The 21735-nt window shown below is 35.2% G+C and overlaps 1 protein-coding gene and 1 pseudogene across 4 annotated transcripts in view; both read left to right on the top strand.

Annotated features, from left to right (window-relative positions):
- Positions 1 to 6714, top strand: part of JAK2 (Janus kinase 2) — a 267922-nt gene extending 261208 nt beyond the window's left edge. For all 4 annotated transcript variants that reach the window (XM_044391265.3, XM_044391264.3, XM_026519241.4 and 1 more), the window contains 3 exons: positions 1769 to 1886; positions 3690 to 3803; positions 4065 to 6714. In XM_044391265.3, the coding sequence (XP_044247200.1) occupies positions 1769 to 1886; positions 3690 to 3803; positions 4065 to 4172 (340 nt within the window). In that variant the 3' untranslated portion in view covers positions 4173 to 6714. The remainder of the gene's footprint in view (positions 1 to 1768; positions 1887 to 3689; positions 3804 to 4064) is intronic.
- Positions 6715 to 8707: 1993 nt separating this feature from the next.
- Positions 8708 to 19546, top strand: LOC130542360 (26S proteasome regulatory subunit 10B-like; annotated as a pseudogene).
- The last annotated feature ends 2189 nt before the right edge of the window (positions 19547 to 21735 follow it).

The following is a 21735-nucleotide window of genomic DNA, read 5'->3' as shown; positions in this document are numbered from 1 at the left end:
TAAATGCTCTAAGAAAAGAGGAGGAAGAGTTTTTTCCCTCATTTTCAACAGCGAGAATTATTTTTTTCTTTTTTGATTTGTATTTATCCTTTCATGAGGGGGGAAACTATAGACAGTGCTTTCATGAAAACCAAAGGAAGAGACTGTTATGCAAGTGTTGGGGGAATAGAGTATCTTCAAGAAGGTTGTATTTCATTTGTGAGATAAAACTAACATACAGTCAAAAATAACATAACTATGTGAAAAATTTTTTGAGACTAAGTGTAAAAAATAGCCTGGTTAACTGTATAGTATGGACAATAAATGTTATAGAAATTCAGTAGCATGAGGTCATTAAGACCTTGAGTAGCAGAGAAAGATCTGTGGAAGTGAGGAAACTCAAATTGGATTTTTTTTTTAAGATTTTATTTATTTATTCGACAGAGATAGAGATAGCCAGCAAGAGAGGGAACACAAGCAGGGGGAGTGGGAGAGGAAGAAGCAGGCTCATAGCAGAGGAGCCTGATGTGGGGGTCGATCCCATAACGCCGGGATCACGCCCTGAGCCGAAGGCAGATGCTTAACCGCTGTGCAACCCAGGCACCCCTCAAATTGGATTTTGAAGGAGAGATTAGATTTATGTAATTCATATGTCTAATCTCATTAGTCTAAATCAGATCTTTGTCACCGTCCTCTGTAGTAGGGATAAACGTAGCAATGGAACCATGATATTCACAGTCATTAGCCAAAATCCTCTCCCGGATAGTGTTGGTACTTGAGTGGACAATGACACCATTTTCCCCTGTGACTTTCTGTTTTCTGTGTTTCTTGTCATAATCGCCCCTTCTGATTAACAGGTTCTTTCTTTTATGTTTATAGCTTCAAGTCCAATTTAGAAGCCTTTTTTTTTTCTCTAGGAGACTTATCTTGATTCGTTTAAAGTTTTAACTTGCAAGGAGCAGCTCCCCCCACCTCCCCCCAGTTCCTAGAAGGTACTTTGTAGTTAACTTTAGTGTTACTTACAAAGACGAAAATAAATTCTTTGGATCTGAGTTATCTTTGGGTGCCAGAGGTTCCCAAGACCGCCCTCAGGTTTGATGACTCACTGGGAGGACTCCTAGGACTCCACACACAGTCATGCGCATGGCTATGATTCATTTCAGAGAAAGGGTATGAAGCAAATCAGTGAAGGGAAGAGCCATTTGGGACAAAAGCTGGAGGAAACCAAGCACAAAGCTTCCAAGAATCCTCTCCTGGAAAAGCCACACGGGGCATGTTTATTTCCCCCAGCCGTGAATCCTGACAGCACACTCTCTGCCTGGCATGTACCAAAATTCCAGACTCCCAGAAGGAAAGCAGGTGTTCAGTATAACCATATTGTTTGCAGGAACACTTTGGGCCCAGTGAGCCACTCTTCTCACTTAGGGAACTATGGCAACCCTTCTGAAATCGAAGTTCCCAGGCACCAGTCAGTTGTCAACAGTGCAAGCAAGGTTTATGAGGATGGCAGCCTCAGGCCTGCTTATGTTAACTCTTTTCTGTACACTCTACCCTCTCTTTTTAGTCCAGTGATTTTCAGGTAGAATCGAGAGTTGGCATATCAAGTAACTTTTTTTTTTTTAATGAAATGTAGTTGATACAGGTTACATTAGTTTCAGGTGTACAACATTTTGATTCAAGGAGTCTCTGTGTTATACTCTGCTCACCACAACTGTAGCTACTCTCTGTCACCATACAAAGCTATTACAAGTCAAGTAACTGTCTTAAAAATGCTTTTCGTATGTTACAGGTATGCTCCGGAATCACTGACGGAGAGCAAGTTTTCTGTGGCTTCAGATGTCTGGAGCTTTGGAGTGGTTCTGTATGAACTTTTCACGTATATTGAGAAGAGTAAAAGTCCCCCAGCGGTTAGTGTGCTTTTTATTTACTTTTGACTTCTCTTAACGTGGGAAAAGCTTTTTCCAAAGAATAATAGTAATAAAAATAGTAATAATAATAATAATCCTAACCTTAGGACTCATTATCTTATTGCTTATTTGTAAGACAACATCCAACAAAGTAACTTTAAACTTATTCATTAAATTAACTTGCATTTTTAAAAAGGGAGGGGATTGGAGAGGAAAATAAACAAGTAAGTAAGTAAATAAAAGGGAGGGAGTTGTAGAGTCTCTTTATATTATTTTTTTTTAAGATTTTATTTATTTATTCGACAGAGACAGAGACAGACAGTGAGAGAGGGAACACAAGCAGGGGGAGTGGGAGAGGAAGAAGCAGGCTCATAGGGGAGGAGCCTGATGTGGGGCTCGATCCCATAACACTGGGATCACGCCCTGAGCTGAAGGCAGACGCTTAACTGCTGTGCCACCCAGGCGCCCCTCTTTATATTATTTTTAGTAAATCTAATACATTTATTCATTCTAGAAATTATTGAAAAAGTTAAATGTTTAAAAATAATTTTTCCTGTTCTAGAATTTTTTAAATAAAGGAAACCATGAAAAAGAAAATAAATATCATCTCTAATTCATCTTCTTAAGATAACCATTTTTATATTGTATGTTTTCTTCCATGCTTTTTAAAATTTTATATATGAAAGTGAAATTTTATCAAAAATATTTCTTTTATAAAATAAAGGTCATACTCTACAGTTTGCTGTCCTGCATTTTCATTAAGTCATATAGCATGGATATTTTACCTATATTTGTAAATATTTTCTACAAATATGAGTTCTCTAACTTCTGGGTAGCATTTTATTGTGATACAATTTCTGGACAGTTCTTTTCCATTTTTCAGTATTAATTTTAAATAAAACTTCAGTGAACGTAGTGAACATCCTTATGTATAAATATTTATCTCTCGTCACCTTAGAATTAAAGTGTAATTATAGGTAAAAGATTATGAACTCTTTTAAAGGTTTTTGATTATTTCAGAATGCTTTCCAGAAAAGTTGTACCAGATGGTAACAGTGCATAAGAGTTTACAGTTTATCATTTGCCAGTATTGACCATTATATGTTTATGTAGTTTTGTCAAATTGATAGAAGTTATATTTATTTGATTTTAATTTGTACTTCTCCTAATAGTGTAATTGAGTACATAGTTACTGGATATTTGAAGTGAATATATATATATGTGTGTGTGCATTATCTCATGTGCTTTGCCCATTTTTGTATTCGTAATTTTTCTTACCTGCTTATAGTAACTCTCTATAAATAAGCGTTGTGTTTATTATAAATATTTCTCTAGCTTATGGTTCAGACTTTAATTTTAGGAATTTTTAACAAATGAACATTTTCTCTCCATTGCATTTATGCTTAAATATGTATTCTGCATTATCTTTTTATTATGTCCTTTTTTACAGTCAACATTTTATTTCAGTTGAAATATAATATTTTATGTTAAAGCAATAATAAAGAAAACAAAGTAAATATATTTTAGTTCACTTATTTTGGGCCTTTCTCAGGGAATTTGTGCCAAGTATATCATAGTTATGGAAATGGCATGATAGGGATTCCACATTCAATTATCTTTTCTGAAATATGACTGAAAAGGAAGGTTTTGATGCCCCAAATAGTTTGTTTTTAAAAGGTCTCCAACATATCAGAAAACATACACATACACAACTTTTCACATTTACTAGAAGTTGGGAAAGCTGGTTCAAATTAAATATACCAAAAAAAAAAAATCTCATTGAAAGGTGGGTTTGTATTACAGGAATTTATGCGTATGATTGGCAATGACAAACAAGGACAGATGATTGTGTTTCATTTGATAGAACTCCTAAAGAATAATGGAAGATTACCAAGACCAGATGGATGCCCAGATGAGGTAACAAAAAAAAAATTTTTTTTTATCCACGTTCATCAGGATTTTTATTTCCTTTTCACACAAGGATTTTAGGTCACTTTATGACATTTAATTTGCTGAGCTCTTGGATGAATAGTATCATCTATATGACTGGATCTAGGGATAACAATGACATTTGCCTACGTAGGAAAATTAAGTGGGAGTTCTCAATTTATGTCTTCCACCAATTAAAAGATGGTACTTTGTGTTCATTGTAATTGTGGTTTATTCTCTCCTTTCTAGATTTATTTGATCATGACAGAATGCTGGAACAATAATGTCAATCAACGCCCCTCTTTTAGAGACCTAGCTCTTCGAGTTGATCAAATAAGGGACAACATGGCTGGATGAAAGAAATGAACTTCACTCTGAGACCAAAACAGACTTATAGAACAAAGTTTTGTATTTCACATTACCGTGGACTATTATTACGTATACCATTGTTATGTAAATCATGATGCTAGCCAGGAAAGATGTGGAAATATCCGTTCAAAACTTTCAAAGTTTAGTGAGTTTTTCTTCATGAGGACGTCAGTAAAAGACTTGATGAAAAGTCCTTAGCAAAGAATTTTGTTTCACAAACCTAATCAGTCAGTTAACATCGCTTTTCTTTGGCAAAAGAAAAAAATAGACTTTTTTCAACTCAGAATTTTGAAAGATGAAAAAATTGTAATGTAAATTTTGCAATGCTGAAGATGCACAGAATGCGTATGTACAGTTTTTACCATAGTGAATGTATAATGCCTTGGCATCTTGTGTTACGTTTTACACAAGGGCTGGTATTCACTGATAATGTTTCCTAATTTTTCCATAGTTGATCTACGATAATGTCACTCTACAAATTATGATGCTCAGATAATTGAATAAGCACCTTGTGTTCTTGTTCATCTATATCACTGGCCAGCAATATAAGCAGATGTACACTTTTAGCTTGTAGTTCTATATACTGTAAATATTTTTCAAAGCAAAGGGAACAAATGTTTAGTTTCATTTGTATAGGAAATTTCCCTGACCCTAAAGAATACATTTTGAAATGGAACAAGTTTACAAAGATATAACACAATCTATTTTCTTATTTGTCTCCCTCGTATCTGTTTGTGGTGAGTATGTTTTTAAAACAGACCTATCTCCAAATTTTTTGAAGACTACAGTGAATAGTTTTCTTTTAAAATTTTGAGATTACGAATGCCAGGAGTATTGTCATCCATTTAGCTGTTGGCTGCTAATAAGATTTTTCAATCCCTGGGACCTTTGGTCATGCATTAAATTTAAGCGTAAGCCATAAAATAGGTTGTTTTTAAAATGTGTAACATGCTTATTAAGATGCATAATAGGTTAGGAATTTTTTTTCTAAAGAATATATATTTTAGGGGTTTCACAAATCTCTTGCAGTTGTAGAAGAGATTTCCTTTTGTTAGATTCTCATATACAAGGGAGAAATGAGAATAAATTGGTTAAAAACGTATGCTTGTTAATTTTATTCAAGAATGCCAGTAGAAAATTAATAATGTATGTCTTTAAGACGAATGAGAGATACATATTTTTAATTAAGTATAAAGCATTACTTGTTGTTACCGTCTTTTGTTTTAGTGCTACTCCAATGTGGAAACTATACCTAAAATATGGTGTGTGGGGGGGTTGTGTGTGTTATTTATACAAAGTTTAAAATAGTATTTCAGTTAAAAAGAAAAGTTTATTTTCAGTGTTATATGCTATTTTTTTAAACTTGTACTTAAGACTTTTGATTATCTATTTTTTGGAGCTGGCTTTGAAATGCAAATTATATAAGAAAAAAATGCCTCACACATAAAGTTTGAGATTTTTTTTGGTTGGAAGGAAGGAAAGGGAAGAAATGCTTTTTACATTAGCTTTAAAGCATTTTAGTAGTTACCAAATGCAGAAAACATTTAAAACGATAGTATATTAGATTTTAAATAAGATTTCTGATATTTTGATGAAAGTCGAATATAATTTTTGTTTAATTTGTGGACTCCTCAAGGATCTGTACACATAATGCAATTAAGAGATCTTCCGTGCTGCTGCTTTTCAAGTCAAAAGTAGCATATCATACAATATGCTTGATTTCAGAAACTTAAGTACTTAAAAGCAGATTTTTAAAGGTTTATAACATTTTGTTTGTTTTTAAAACAAAGGTATTAACTAGATTGCTTAAAATTTTTTTCTCTAAATGTTTCAGTTTTTAGTTTTAGAGAAAATAATCCCACATAAACATTCTGAAGTTTTTAGAGTGGGATGACTACCTTAGTGTAAAATTCTTAAGTTTGCAAGAGAATGATTATTCATTGAAGATTTGCGATGTTTTAGATTTTTATTCTGACTATACATAAGAAGTTACCCTGCAGCTCTTCACTTGGTTCTGCACCAGAAATAGGTAAGTAAGTATTGTACCAGTTAATGCCAAAATGTTTCTTTAAACTAATATTCTTTAGAAATGAGGGTAAAGATTTTCTTCGAATTCTGTAATTCTGTAAATATTTCAGTATATTAAGTTATACAATCTTTATATAAATAATTCCCTACATCCATGGCTACTTACTTTGGGAAATAGTCACTTCCTCACGTTACTATATGTATGCTGCCGGTCGCACTATACTTTGCTGTGGAAGAGTGCTTTCTTACAACTTAAGACTTCTGCTTTAAAGTCAAGTGGAATTTTTTATCACAGATATAACTTCTGATATTTAAATTTTATTTAAATACTTTATTGTGGACTAGACATAAGAAAGTACCTACAGTTCTCTACCTGGGGAGCCATTCTCCGTGGGAGTGGCATTACGTGGCCCGTTTATTGAGACTGTGTTGTTTTCTTTATTGTGCCTTTAGCATGTTTCCACAAAATTGAAATATTGGTGTAATAAATATTCAGAAGTTATTTTCTTTTTTATTGTCACCTAACCAAGGAAGTGGAGGTATACACACTGATACAGGGATATGCAGAGAAAGCCTTCTGTAAAAAATAGTAAACTTACCTTTTGATTTTTTAAGAAGTGGTTCCTAAGATTGTTAACAACTAATATGCTCCTTATGAACATCGCTGTATCCACTACAGTTCTGGCATTTAAATGATTTCTAATGAAAGCTTTTTTTTCTAATTTTCAGTATAACTTATTATAGATCTTTCGGTTTGCTGTATTAGAATAAATAACAACAGTAAGTATAAGTCAGCAGGATTATCCAAACAAACGACTAGGTTATATGTGATAAGCTTCCTTTTATTTAAGAAAAAAAATATCCGTGTATGGATCTGAGAAAATACTTGGCATTTACTCATCTATTTGGGTTGGCTGTACTTAATTTCACGGTAATTATTAGCACTAAGTGTTTCATGATGCTGACAGAAACATTTGGAGAGATTTCAGAATGACAAAGAATAGAATTTAAAAACTTTCATATTAATCAAATTCATGTAATATGCATACCAGATAACCTTTAACTTTTAATATGAATCAAACTTTTAGTACAATGCACATTATATCCTAAATATTAAAATATTTAATTTTGTAATCTTACCAATTTTGTTTTACTTTATCACAGTATGTTGTTTTTTAGATTAAGAAGAAGTTAATTTCTATTGTACTTACGCCATATGGGATTGCTTGGTTGGTGCAGACCCTAAAATACTGCTCTTTTTCAGCCTTCCAAATTTATAAGGAAATGCCTTATCTCCAGCTGAAACACCAGTCTTTATAAATATAGTTGTAAAAGTTGTTAATGATCATTATTCCATCATAAGTCCTTTTTGCCTAGCAAATTGCCTGACATCTTACTTTTAAAAGTAACTGTAGCAGGTTTATAATATAAGAGCATTAAAAGAGCTTTAAGAGTCCCTATTCAGCTACCCATATTCTTAGACTTTGTAAATGGTTTTAATTTTAATACTTGCCTAGGAAGCACGCCTTTACGTGCTATTTATTGGGGTCAAGCAGGTCAGCTTGGAGCAGTGTGAATAGAAGCTTAGCTTTTAGATCTGTTTGTAAACAACAAGAAACAGAGCAAAGACGGCATAGCAGGTATTACAGAAGCAGCAGGCAGCTGAGAAGGCAAATTATCAGTTGCAGATGATAAGACAGTATCAGAACAAGTACTAGAAACACAAAGGAAAGTATGCAATGGAAAGATTTTTTGATCAATTATCCTTTCAAAAACAGTTGTATACATAGATGAAAATGTTTAGATGCTTTTCACAGAAAAAATAATTAAGTGGATAGTATTTTTAATGAGTAAGTTTAGGTTTTTTTTATCTTTTTTATTTTTTAGTTTAAGTTCTTTGAGTTTTTAATTTTTTAAAAAAATATTTTATTCATTTAAGAGAGATAGAGAGAGAATCATCAGGGGAGGGGGCAGAGGGAGAGGGAGAAGCAGACTCCCAGCTGAGCAGGAGCCTGATGAATGTGGGATTCAGTCCCAGGACCCCAGGATCTGACCTGAGCCGAAGGCAGACGCTTAACCGGCTGAGCCACCCAGGCGTCCCAGTTTAGGTTCTTTTAAATGCTTGGAGTATATATGAATCCTAGAGTATGAATTTTCTAGTAGCATGAAGTATAAGATTCTGAGTCAGAATTTATTTACTGAAATTGAAAGTATTAGAGATTAAAGAAATCGTAGTAAAGAAAATGGATACAAAATGAGAAAGACGAATCTAACACTCAAGGCACTCAATTATGAAAATATCTATTTGAAATTTTCTTTTTTGACTACTTAAAATACACATATGCTTTCTTCTGCATAATAGTTTTGTTGAACGTTGCTGTAGCAATGAATCTTTATAGCTATCCCAAATTTTAAGTATATTAAAACAAAATTTATTATTTTTTAGTAGCATTTTTGACCCCTCGATTTTTGTTTGGAGGAAAAGTAAAAAGAAAATTGTTTGCAAAATCAAAGACTTCGCTTTGATTCTTAGGAACAAATAACTGAATTCACTAACACTTTTAATCTGCATAACCAAGGTGTCTCGGCCCTTGATGTGCAAACTGCTGGGTGGCTCAAAGCTAAATGACATATCGGAAGTGGTTTGTGTTAAATATTTGCACTTACTACTATTCAGAAAGCATTTTAAAAACAAAATAACAGTCACTATTTCCCATAAATTCTGCCAGAAGTTTTCTCTCTTTTTAAAAAATGTTTTATTTTATTTTTTATTTTTTGAAGATTTTTATTTAGTTATTTGTCAGAGTGAGCACAGGTAGGGGGAGGAGCAGGCAGAGGGAGAGGCAGCTTCCCCGCTGAGCAAGGGGCCTGATGTGGAACTCGATCTCAGGACCCTGAGATCATGACCTGAGCCAAAAGCAGATGCTTAACCACCTGAGCCAACTAGGCGTCCAGTCCATGTTTCCATCAGTAATTTTGAGGATAATTTGTATCTCCCGGTATCATTTTTTTTCCTTTCTGTTAGTGCAGTTTGTTGAATAGGTGTTCTTGATAATATGAGTAAAGGTATTGTTGACAATGAAAACTGAAACTGAATTTTACCTTTTTATTGAAGGACTTGGAAAAATGTTGAAATCTAGAACTCTGAATGCACCATTGTAAATTCTTTAAGAGGCCCCATTTATTTCTAAAACTATTATTATGGAGGAAGAATTTTTCAAAAATTGGGACTATTGTAGAGGACAGTTCTTTTCCTAAAAATGGTTTGTAAATCTGAGACCTAAGAAACAGTGAGTATATATTACTTTTTTACTTTAAATTTACTTATTTTAAATTTATTTTTAATTTACTATAATAAGTGTGTAAGATTACCATACAAATAACTCAATCAAATGCCAAAAGTACTTCGGCTCTAGTAATTACCTAGGTCATTTTCTTATAGTTCTCCAGCTTGCCATTTAACAGTCACATTCTTAGTGGAATTCTTTCTCCTCTCTTAAAAAAAAAAAAAAAAAAAAAGACTATATCCTCATTGTATATCACTTCAGATCTTCCTACATAAGTATTCACTTATCAGTACTAACATTGCAAGCTACCTTCTCCTTTGAAGTTGCATCAGGTAGTTCATGTTAATAGTTGTATTAGGGAAGCCATTACCTCTTAAGTATCTTGATAAAATCCTAAATCCCACTCATGTATCAAGAATAAAGAAGAGTAGATAAACTAGTTATGGATATAGGCAAAGGAATCCTGGATAACCTTATGTGAGGGTGAATCCTGATGGTATATCAACTTAGAATTCCCTGTTAAATAAACATTCAAACAAAACTAAGAGAAAAAAAAATTTAATTATGTTGCAGCTCTGAGAAGATTATCCCTAATCATGGTGTTTGGGGGATCTTAGTTTGGTGTGGCCCCAAACAATCTCAGATATAAAGGACCCGTAAGAAGGTATTTTGGGCCTGGACTTAGTATGAGAGTTAGAGTTGCATATACCACTTCTCTTTAGAACATGTTTTTTCAAGAGCTATCACCTCTAAGAGGATTAATACTGGTATTTGGGGGATGAAAAATCTTACTCTTTTTAAGTATAAAGCACAGAAATACATGCAGCACATGAACAGATATGCAGTGCTTTTAAAATTTCATGATGGAGAAGATGAGGGAGAAAATGGCTAAAAAGTTCCCCGGGGAGGGGAAAAGAGAAATAATACAAAGACAGTTGAGAAACATTGCTCTAGAAGGTACTCTTATGGACATGGGCCAAACCAGCACTACCTCAAAAACGACCTCAGGAAAGGGAAGATATGTCAGTGTCAGAACAGCTGAGCATATGAGATCTTTAAGCAAATATTCCAAATAGTGTATCTGAATTAAGAATTAGATGACATATAATCTTTCTAAAAAGTCATCTAATTTTAACCTCTCTAGAATTTAATGGTTTTTCCTTAACAGATATAAAAATTGGGTCTTCTTCAGTGGAGATAAATCCCTGAGTACCATTTTGTTGTCTTGTTTTTACATTTCACAATAAATAAGATTTAATAATCCTCTCAAAAAACTTAACAAGGTATTTTGATAATATGCAACATATTAACAATTTGTTTCTTGGTCAGACAAGGAGATAATAAAGTACTTTTTGATATTAAAACCATGTCCTGTTATTGTATATTAAAGTCAAAAATAAAATTTCTACACAGAAAAAAGAAAGAAACAAGCAATGCCAAGTAAAGATCATATTTATTCTATGAAATTTACCCAGAAGACAAAGTACACATTTTTGACTGAAAAATGCTACAGTTTTTGGTTTGGTTTGGTAGCCATCCTATTGGGTGTGAAGTGGTACAGCAACCTGGTTTTGATTTGCATTTCACTAATGATGAATGATGTTGGGCATCTTTTCACGTGCAATTTATTGGCCATTTGTGTATCTTTGGGGAAATGACTAAGTCCTTTGCCCATTTTAAAATTGAGTTTTGTGTTAAGTTATAGGAGTTCTTTGTATTCTGGATATTAACCCCTCATCAGGTATATAATTTACAAGTATTTTTTCCCATTCAGTGGGTTACCATTTTACTCTGTTGATTTGTGTCCTATGAAGCACAAAAGTTTTCAATTTTGATGTATTCCAATTTATCTCTTCTTTTGGTATCATATCCAAGAAATCATTGCCAAATCCAGTGTCGTGAAGCTTTTTCCCTATGTTTGCTTCCAAGTATTTTATAGCTTTGGCCCTTAACATTTTATGTCTTCAATCCATTTTGAGTTAATTTTTTCATATGGTGTGAGGTAAGGGTTCAACTTCATTTTTTTGCATGTCGATTTGCAGTTTTCCCAGCAACATTTGTGGAAGAGTGTCCTTTCCCCACTGAATGATCTTGGGGCACCCATGTTGAGAAATCATTTGACCATGTATGTGAGAGTTTATTTCTGTTTTATTCCAATAGTCTATATGTTTTTCTTTATGCCAGGACCATACTGTATTGATTATTAGTAGTTTTTATAGTTAAGTTTTGAAATCAGGAAGTGTGAGCCCTGCAACTTTGTTGTTCTTTTTCAAAATTGTTTTGGCTTTTTGGTGTCCCTTGAGATCCATATGAATTTTAAAATGGGTTTTTCTATTTCTGCAAAAGATAGATTTTTGATAGGGATTACATTAAATCTGTGTATCATTTTGGTACCCTCTTTGTGGATTATCTCATTTTATCCCTACACTTGGTAGGTACTATTATTTTTCTCATTTTAAGTGTGTGGAAACTGAAGTTTAGCAATATACAATAAATTCCAAGCCCCATGTTTAGAAGGAAGAAATGCTGCAGTTTGAACATAGGCAGTCTGACTCCAAAGCCAGAGTTCATAACCGTTTCACTATGTTGCCTTTCACCGCTTTGGCAGCACAGCTTTAAAGCAGCAATACACTTAGATAAGCTTTCTGCAGTGATCCATGGTTATATCGCCCAGGTGGCAAGATGACAAAATCATTTCAGTTCCCAGTAGAAACCATTTGAATATATTTTTAGCTGTGTTGCTACACATTCTACGCCCCAAACAAAAGAATTTAAGTGGACAACAATTTGATAAAAGTATAGAAAGTAACTCTTTGTGGAAGGAGCAGTATAAGAGACAATACTGCATTTTCCTAGATGATGAGAGAAAGTTGAGTGTAAATGAATTTTTTAAAAAGTTTGGACTGGATGAGCTTTGCCTTTGAGAGTACTCTGCCAAAAGACCAGGAAGTATTATTTAAATCGTACACTTTCAAGTCTAGACATATCTTTGGTTGCTTGAGGAACTGAACCATGTTTTCCAAAGTCACCATAATATTTGCTACATGAAGGAGGATTACTGGAGTGTGAGGAAAGAATCAGAGATTTAGATGAAACCATTTTGTAGCTGGGGAAGCTAAATCCAAAGCTGTTACCTTAACTTGCCCATGTCACAGACCTGGTCAGGAGCAAAGCCAGACAAGAGCCCAGGACTTGTGACTTTGATGCTTTTTATACTCAATGTGCTGAATTACCTTATTTTTAAAGAAACGTGCCAAGGTTGTAAACAAACCATAAACTATGTATTTAATCTTTTAACAGATCTTTTTTTGAGGACCTACAATGAACAAGGCACTATGCTGAACATTGTTGGTGAAAAAAATGTTCAGATGTATCCTCAAGGGATTTTTAATTGAGAAGGGACCAACAAGTATCTTTAGCATTAAAAAGACAACTTGCAAATATATCTAGGGAAAAACCCCAGAACAGTAAGTAGCAGCACATCTCTAAAAGGATGTTTCCTCTGATGAATTTGCAGTACAGGGATATCAGCGGTAGGTAAAAAATGAAGCCGCATCAGTTATGTATATAGTATAGCAAATAGATATTTAATATATTTGAATCAAATCAATAATCTGGAAAGTGTTAACCTACAACCAAGTTTGCAAAAGTATTTTTGTATCGTGGTGAATGATCAGAGAATTAGACCAAGTAAAGCCATATGTAAGAACTATTCACAGCTAGCAGTTCAGAACTCTGAGGCAGAACTTACCATATTTTCTGCAGAAAACAGCCTCCCTTCCTAATGTACTTAGTCATAATAATGACACCACAATTCCCTTAAGTCGTCAGAACTCAGAACCCCTGAGTAAAAACCTTTGATTATTTTTTTTTATCTCTTGCACTCTTTCCATTTTTCCTTCTCACTGCCTCCTTCACCAGTCTCTTCTTTTGTACTCCCTTATAACTTCATGTCTAGACTATCGTAATAACCTACTTAGTCTTCCTATCTTCTCTCAGTCCTGCATGTCACTGTCAGGTCATTCTTCCCATAACAAAGTTTTATTTTTTTTTTAATTTTTTTAAAAGATTATATTTTATTTATTTACTTGACAGAGAGACAGCCAGCAAGAGAGGGAACACAAGCAGGGGGAGTGGGAGTGGAAGAAGCAGGCTCCCAGCAGAGGAGCCTGATGTGGGGCTCAGTCCCAGGACTCTGGAATCACGCCCTGAGCCAAAGGCAGACGCTTAACGACTGAGCCACCCAGGCGCCCCAGTAACAAAGTTTTAACCGTTACCACTTTTCTGCTCCAGCCTCCCCATTTCCTGTAGCATGGAGTCTATCACCTCAGACTGTCACCAGAGGCAAAGCCATATTTTAACATCAAAAGGGAATCTGATGTAGGGCTTGCCCTATTGGCTGGTGAGGAAGAAAGTACTTCCCTCCCCACCCTTTTTAAAGACACTATCCTTTGACCACCTTTCCACTTCTCTCCTGGTATTATTTTCACACTGCTTTCACTAGCATCTTTTTTTCTTTTTAAAAAATTTTTATTTAAGTTCAGTTTAGTTAACATATAGTATATTAGCAATTTCAGGGGTAGAATTTAGTGATTTATCAGTTGCATACAACACCCAGTGCTCATTACATCCAAGTGTGTCCTCCTTAATGCCCATCACCCAGTTACCCCATCGCCCCACCCATCTCCCCTCATGCAACCCTCAGTGTGTTTCCTACAGTTAAGAGTCTCTTATGGTTTGCCTCCCTTTGTTTTCATCTTATTTTTCCTTCCCTTCTGCTATGTTCATTTGTTTTGTTTCTTAAATTCCACATATGAGTGAAATCATATGGTATTTGTCTTTCTCTGACTTAATTTTGCTTAGCATAATACCCTCTAGTTCCAGCCACGTCATTCCAATTGCAAGATTTCATTCTTTTTGATGGCTGAGTAACATCCCTTTGTGTTTATATATCACATCTTCTTTATCCATTCATCAGTTGGTGGACATCTGGGCTCTTTCCATATTTGGGCTATTGTGGACATTGCTTCTATAAACATTGGGGTGCATGTGAACCTTTGAGTCACTATGATTGTATCCTTTGGATAAATACCTAGAAGTGCAGTTGCTAGGTGATAGGGTAGTTCTATTTTTGACTTTTTGAGAACCTCCATAGTTTGCATTCCCACCAACAGTGTAAGAAGGTTCCCCTTTCTTCCCCTCCTTGCCAACACCTGTTGTATCCGGAGTTGTTCATTTTAACCATTCTGACTGGTGTGAGATAGTATCTCATTGTGGTTTTGATTTGTATTTCCCTGACGTCAAGTGATGTTGAGCATTTTTTTTCATGTGTGTGTTGGCCATTTGGATGTCTTCATTGGAGAAGTGTCTGTTCATGTCTTTTGCCCATTTCTTGACTGAATTTTTTGGGTTTTGGGTATTGAGTTTGGAAAGTTCTTTATAGATTTTGGGTACTAGCTTTTTATCTGATAAGACATTTACAAATATCTTTTCCCATTCTGTTGGTTGTCTTTTGGCTTTGTAGACTGTTTCCTTTGCTGTGCAAAAGCTTTTTATCTTGATGAAATCCCAATAGTTCATTTTTGCCCTTGTTTCTCTTGCCTTTAGAGATGTGTCTAGCAAGAAGTTGCTGCAGCCAAGGTCAAAGAGGTTGCTGTGTGTGTTCTCCTCTAGGATTTTGATGGATTCCAGTCTCACATTTAGGTCTTTCATCCATTTTGAGTCTATTTTTGTGTGTGGTGTAAGAAAGTGGTTCAGTTTCATTCATCTGTCTGTGGCTGTCCAATTTTCCCAACACCATTTGTTGAAGAGACTGTCTTTTTTCCATTGGATATTCTTTCCTCCTTTGTTTTTTTTTTTTTTTAAAGATTTTATTTATTTATTCGACAGAGATAGAGACAGCCAGAGAGAGAGGGAACACAAGCAGGGGGAGTGGGAGAGGAAGAAGCAGGCTCATAGCAGAGGAGCCTGATGTGGGGCTCGATCCCACAACGCAGGGATCACGCCCTGAGCCAAAGGCAGACACTTAACCGCTGTGCCACCCAGGCACCCCTCTTTCCTCCTTTGTTGAAGATTACTTGGCCATAGAGTTAAGGGTCCATTTCTGGGTTCTCTATTCTGTTATGTGTCTGTCTCTGTGCCAGAATCATACTGTCTTGTTTGATTACAGCTTTGTAATACAGCTTGAGGTCTGAAATTGTGATGCTTTCAGCTTTGGTTTTCTTTTTCAACATTCCTTTGGCTATTAGGAGTCTTTTTCTGGTTCCATACAAATTTTAGGATTGTTTGTTCCAGCTCTGCGAAAAGTGCTTGATGGTATTTTGATAGGGATTGCTATGAATGTGTAGATTTCTTTGGGTAGCAGACATTTTAGCAATGTTTGTTCTTCAAATCCATGAGCATGGATTGTTTTCCATTTCTTTGTGTTTTCCTCAATTTCATTCATAAGTGTTTTACAATTTTCAGAGTACAGATCTTCGCTTTGGTTAGGTTTATTCCTAGGTTATCTTACGGTTTTTGGTGCAGTTGTAAATGGGATCAGTTCCTTGATTTCTCTTTCTTCTGGCTCATTGTTAGTATATAGAAATGCACCTGACTTCTGTGCGCTGATTTTACATCCTATGACTTTGCTGAATTCCTGTATCAGTTCTAGCAATTTTTTGGTGGAACCTTTCAGGTTTTCTACATAGAGTATCATGTCGTCTGCGAAGAGTGAAATTTTGACTTCTTTGCCAATTTGAATGCCTTTTTTCCTTTTTTGTTGTCTGATTGCTGAGGCTAGGACTTCAAGTACTATGTTGAACAACAGTTTTACCATATTCTTAACAACCGTTATGTCAACATACTTTAAATTATTGAAAAAGTACCACGTTTCAGGAGAATTATGCCCAGGAGGGATAACTCTCTCTCTGCTCCCCTTATAAACCAGGCTTCTGTCTGTCATTCCAAGACCTTCAACATGTGTTCCAAACTGCCTTACCTAGATTTGTTTCTTCTTACTCCTCAACAGTAACTTTCCAATCCAGCCAAACTGGTTTATTCACCACTCATTCCCTAAAAGTGTCTTGTATTAGACTAGAGAGTTATGGATAGAAATGGAAAGAAGTAGAAACAGATCCAACTGATGGATTGGATGGGAGGGGTGACAGAAAAGAACAAATCAAGGATGTTTCCTTGGTTTTGGTTTGATGGGTGAGCTATTTACTTATGGAGGAGGAAGGAGTTTAGACAGAATTCCCTTTGGGACATGTTGAGATGCCTATTATATTTCTAAGTAGAGATGTCACATAGGTAATCATTTAAAATAACGGATATAGTTAAGGTAACTTAAGGAAGTGTTTTTAGAGAACGGAAGCAAATAGAGGATCAGGTTCTGAGACAATCTAACATTTAGAGGTTAGATAGAGGATGAGTCAGCAAAGAAAGACAGAGTGGTCAGTGAAAGAGGAAAACAAGCAGAGTGGAGTTTCATGAAAGCAAGAGAAATGTGTTTTAAGTGGGAAAACGTGGTCAGTCTTTTTTTTTTTTTTTCAAGAGAGGGGTGGGGAGGGGCAGAGGGAAAGAGAGAATCTTTAGCAAGGGGCCTCCATCTCACACCCCTGAGATCATGACCCGAGCTGAAATCAAGAGTCAGATGCTTCGCTGAGCCACCCAGGTGCCCCGTGGTCAGTCATTTTGAATGTTATTTACTGAAGCACCGAGTAATAGGAGTTTTGTTCACTCACCATTGTAATTGGCCTTAGTGAACTGATGGTACATTCAGTATAGGTGGAGGACAGCTTCCAGACTGGATTGGGCTGAAGAGGTTATAAGGTTGGTAAGGAATTAAAGACAGTAAGTGTAGATTACCATTTGAGAAGTTTTGCCATGAAGGGGAACAGGAAAATAAAGTGATAGTGGGCAAGAAAATAAGATTCTTGGTTTTTATTTGGGAGATATTACATCAAGTTTATATGCTGATGGAGTGAGCCATAAAGAAAGAGAAAGACTGATGGGGGTGCAAATTATAAAGGGAGGAAAATTTTGAATGGGATCCAGAGCACAAGAGAGAAATGAGTCTTTAATACGTCAGGGACACTTCTCCACCCGAGGGAAGATTGTACAAGGCGGTAAATATAGGTTTGTAGATTTGGTAGTAGAAACATGAGAGCATTTTCCTGTGATTAACTCTGTATTCTACTGAAGTTTGAAGTGAAACTACTAACCAAAACTGGTAATTTCATGGTACACCCATGTCTGGTTTGATTACTATATTTTTTTTAAAGATGTATTTATTTATTTTAGAGAGAGCATGTGCACGGGAGTTTGGGGGGTGCAGAGGGAGAGAATCTCAAGCAGGCTTCCTGCTGAGTGTGGAGCCCGATACGGGGCTCAATCTCACGATCCCTGAGATCGTGACCTGAGCTGCAGTCACGAGTCAGACACTTAACTGACTGAGCCGCCCAGGCGCTGCTCTTCTTTCTTTTTGATTACCTTGAAAGATAATTGGGATGAGCAGAGCCATCCATCCCTCGCCTTCCAGTGCTGCTGTCCTTCATTCTATTTTTCCCACCCCAATGGCCATGGCCATTCTTGGCATTTCCTATGAGTGATGGTATCTCATCATGGCAGACCATAGACATAATGAGCTTCAAGGCTATCACAAGAAAAGATGGTGGAACACAAGAAGATCAACAACTATCTTAAATAGTTAAGGGAACTTAAAAGGAGTTACCAGTCAGTATGAATAGCCTGAAAATGATCCAAAGGACATTCAATCACCCAAATCTTGGCAAACTGGGTGAAGTACCTAAGAAGTTAACCGAAGAAAAATTCATTGTTAAATGAACCAAGATATGTTGTTTGTTGTCATTGTCAGCTTGAAAAAATTAAGCTGAAGTCAGGAACAAGAGTTGTTTTGTTTGTGATTACATTGATATTTGCCAAGATCCACTGGTTTACAGCATGTCTCATAAGGACCTAGGGAATATTTCTTCTTGTGACGTGGAGGGGTTATCAGAACAGATCAGAGAATTCAGAGACTGTAGAACTACCTCTTACAAACCTAGAATTATTTCAGCTTAGGGATATCTACAAAAGGCTGTTTGTTATATGGGCCAACAGTTAAGGAAAACACTAATAGCAAGAGCTGCTGTTAGCCAGCTGGAATGCGAATTTCTTAGTATCCAATTCTATTGTAGACAAGTACATGGATGAAAGTGCACATTTGATCAGAGAAATGTTTACACCAAGAATCATCAGTCATGCATCATTTTTATGGATTAAAAAAAGATGCCATTGGTGGATACTGGTTTCCTAGAAGTACTTCAGCTGATGGATTCAGAGAACTTTATGCAGTTACACAAATGGATGGATATGATCCTCTGCACAGTTAAAATAATCATGACGACAAACAAGTACAGTGGATCCTGCTTTGGTGTCTCCAGATAAATAGAAAAGATTCACATTAATTTATTTATAAGCAAGGTTAGATATCTTGAAAATCTATGGAGGCACCATTACAAAGCATTTACAAAGCCTTCAGATGGCTCTAATGGAGCAGACCTGAAAAATGTTTGCACTGAACCAGGCATATTTACAATTCATGCTGATCATGAGTTTGTAGTACAGAAAGACTTCATGAAAGCAATCAGAAGTAGCTGATTTTAAGTAGCTAGGGTCTAAATTAGACTACAAACCTGATTTCTAAGAAGCTAGAATATAAAGTGAACTACAGATTTTTGATGGCTGCATGACACATTGGCTTAATGTAAAAATCGGTTGAAAATGTATGCAATGGCAATAATCTTATTAAATGTGTATGAATAAATTTAAAACAAAGTAATAAAAATATGTGGTTCGTAATAGATGTAGAAGTAAAAGGATATAGCACAAATAGAAGAAAAGACAAGACGGGGAGTTAAGTATACTGCTGACAAGGTCTTAAACTGCTTGTGAAGTGATACTATTTGAAGGTAATCTGTGATAAAGATGCATATTGTAAACTCTAGGGTAACCACTAAATATCAAAATTAAAAATTAAGAGAAATAGCTAACAGCTAACTAATAGAAGTGATAAAATGGAATTATTAAAGAAAAGTCAACCCAATAGAATGCAAGGAGAAAAAAGAACAGAAATCAAATAGGACAAATAAAAAATAGCAGGAACATAATAGATTTAAACCCAAACCATATTGATAATTATATTAATCAATTATCTAAACATTCCAAAAAGATATATGTTGTCAAATGTAATGAAAATGCAAGAACGAAGTACATGCTGTTCACAAGGAACCAACTTGAAATATAAAGATGAAGATACTTTTTTAGCCAAAAGTAAAAGAGTGGAAAAATCATATATAATGGAAATGCTAATCAGTAAGTTGGGAGTGGCTGTATTAATATCAGGAATATTACCAATGATAAAGGGAGACCTAATAACCAAAAGCAATTCATGCCATGCACCTAGTATCAGCATTTTGAAATACATGAAATATAAATAACCTAAAAGGATAAATAGACAAATACACAATTCCAGACATTTCAACACTTCTACTAATTGGCAGAACAAGAAGAACACAAGATCAGTAAATACATAGAACATTGCAATCAGCCAACTTGACCTAATTGACATTTACAGAACACTCCACCAAACAACAGCAGAATATATACATTCATGTCAAGTACAGATAAAATAATCATCAAGATGAAGCATATGCTGGGCCATAAAACAATTCTCAAGAAATTTTAAAAGATTGATATTCTTCTCTGTCAACAGCATAATTCAAGACATCAATAAAAGGAAGATATTTGGTACATGCTGTGAAACATAAGAAACTTGAAAACAAACTGAGTCAAAGAAAAAATACAAGAGAAAATGGAAAATATTTTGTAGGGGCAACTGGCTGGCTTGGTGGAGTACGTGACTCTTAATCTCAGGGTCATGAGTTCAAGTCCCACACTGGGCGTGGAGCCTGCTGAAAATACTTGTATATATATTGTAATGAATGAAAATAGAAATACATATGCAGGTAAGCTGTGATTATTTATAGCCTTAGATTCTTCTACTAAAAAGGAAGAAAGGTCTAAAGAACTTCAGAAACTAGAAAACAAAGGAAATTAAATTCAAGTAAGTAAAGAGGAGGAAATAAAGCTAGAAGTATAACAAGACAAAACAAAAAATCAATAGGGAATACCAGTGAAGGCAAAAGCTGCTACTCTGAAAATATCAATAAGATTGATAAACCTCAGGTAGAATTATCCAGAGAAAAATTTTAAAAGGACATAAATTACCAAAATCAGTAATAAACAAGGGGCTATTATTCATATCCTACAGACATTTAAAGGATAATGAAGGAAATATGAAGTTTATGCCAATAAATATGATGAAGAACTTAGACTCAACTAATTTCTTGAAAGAAAAAAATGCCAAAACAGACCCAAAAGTTTATAGTTAAAAACTTGAGGCAAAATAACTTCACTGTGAATTTTATCAAACAAAGAAGAAATAATCTTACACAGATTCTTTTTTTTTTTAAAGATTTATTTTAGAGAGAGCATGCGTATGTGTGGTGGGAGGGGCAGAGGATCAGACTTCCCACTGAGCACAGAGCCCAACAGGGGGCTCAGTCTTAGAACCCTGAGATCATGACCTGGCTGAAATCAAGAGTCAAATGTTCAACTGACTGAGCCACCCAGGCGCCCTCTACACAGATCCTTTATGGAAAAAGAGGAGCAAACACTTCCCAGCTACCTTCGTGAGGCTCCCATTACTCTAATACCAGGACCAGAAAAAGACATAAGAAGAAGACTATACACCAATATTCCTTATAAATATCGACAGAAAAACCCTTCGCTAGTTGCATATAGATCCAGGAAAAAGGAAAAAAAAACATTAATATATCAACAGATTCTTCAGATTTTCCCTTGGAATACTACCAGGTTTAACTCTCAAAAAATCAATCCATGAAATACATGATATTGACAAGATAAAGAAGAAAACCTATATAATCATCTCAATATATGCAGAAAAAGCATTGAACAAAATTCAACACTCATGATAAAATCTCTCAGTAAACTGGGAATAGACTGGAACTTTTTCAATCAGATAAAGTGCATCTGCAAAAATCAAGCTAACATCACACTAGTGGTTAAAGAATGAATGCTTTCCTCCTGGTACTGGAACAAGGCAAGTACATTTACTCTTATCTACGTTGTACTGGAGGTCCTAGGCAAGGCACTGAGGCAAGAAAACAGAA

The sequence above is a fragment of the Ursus arctos genome, unplaced genomic scaffold (assembly GCF_023065955.2).
Source record: "Ursus arctos isolate Adak ecotype North America unplaced genomic scaffold, UrsArc2.0 scaffold_33, whole genome shotgun sequence".
Lineage (NCBI taxonomy): Eukaryota > Metazoa > Chordata > Mammalia > Carnivora > Ursidae > Ursus > Ursus arctos.
This window is presented reverse-complemented; position numbering and strand designations above follow the sequence as displayed.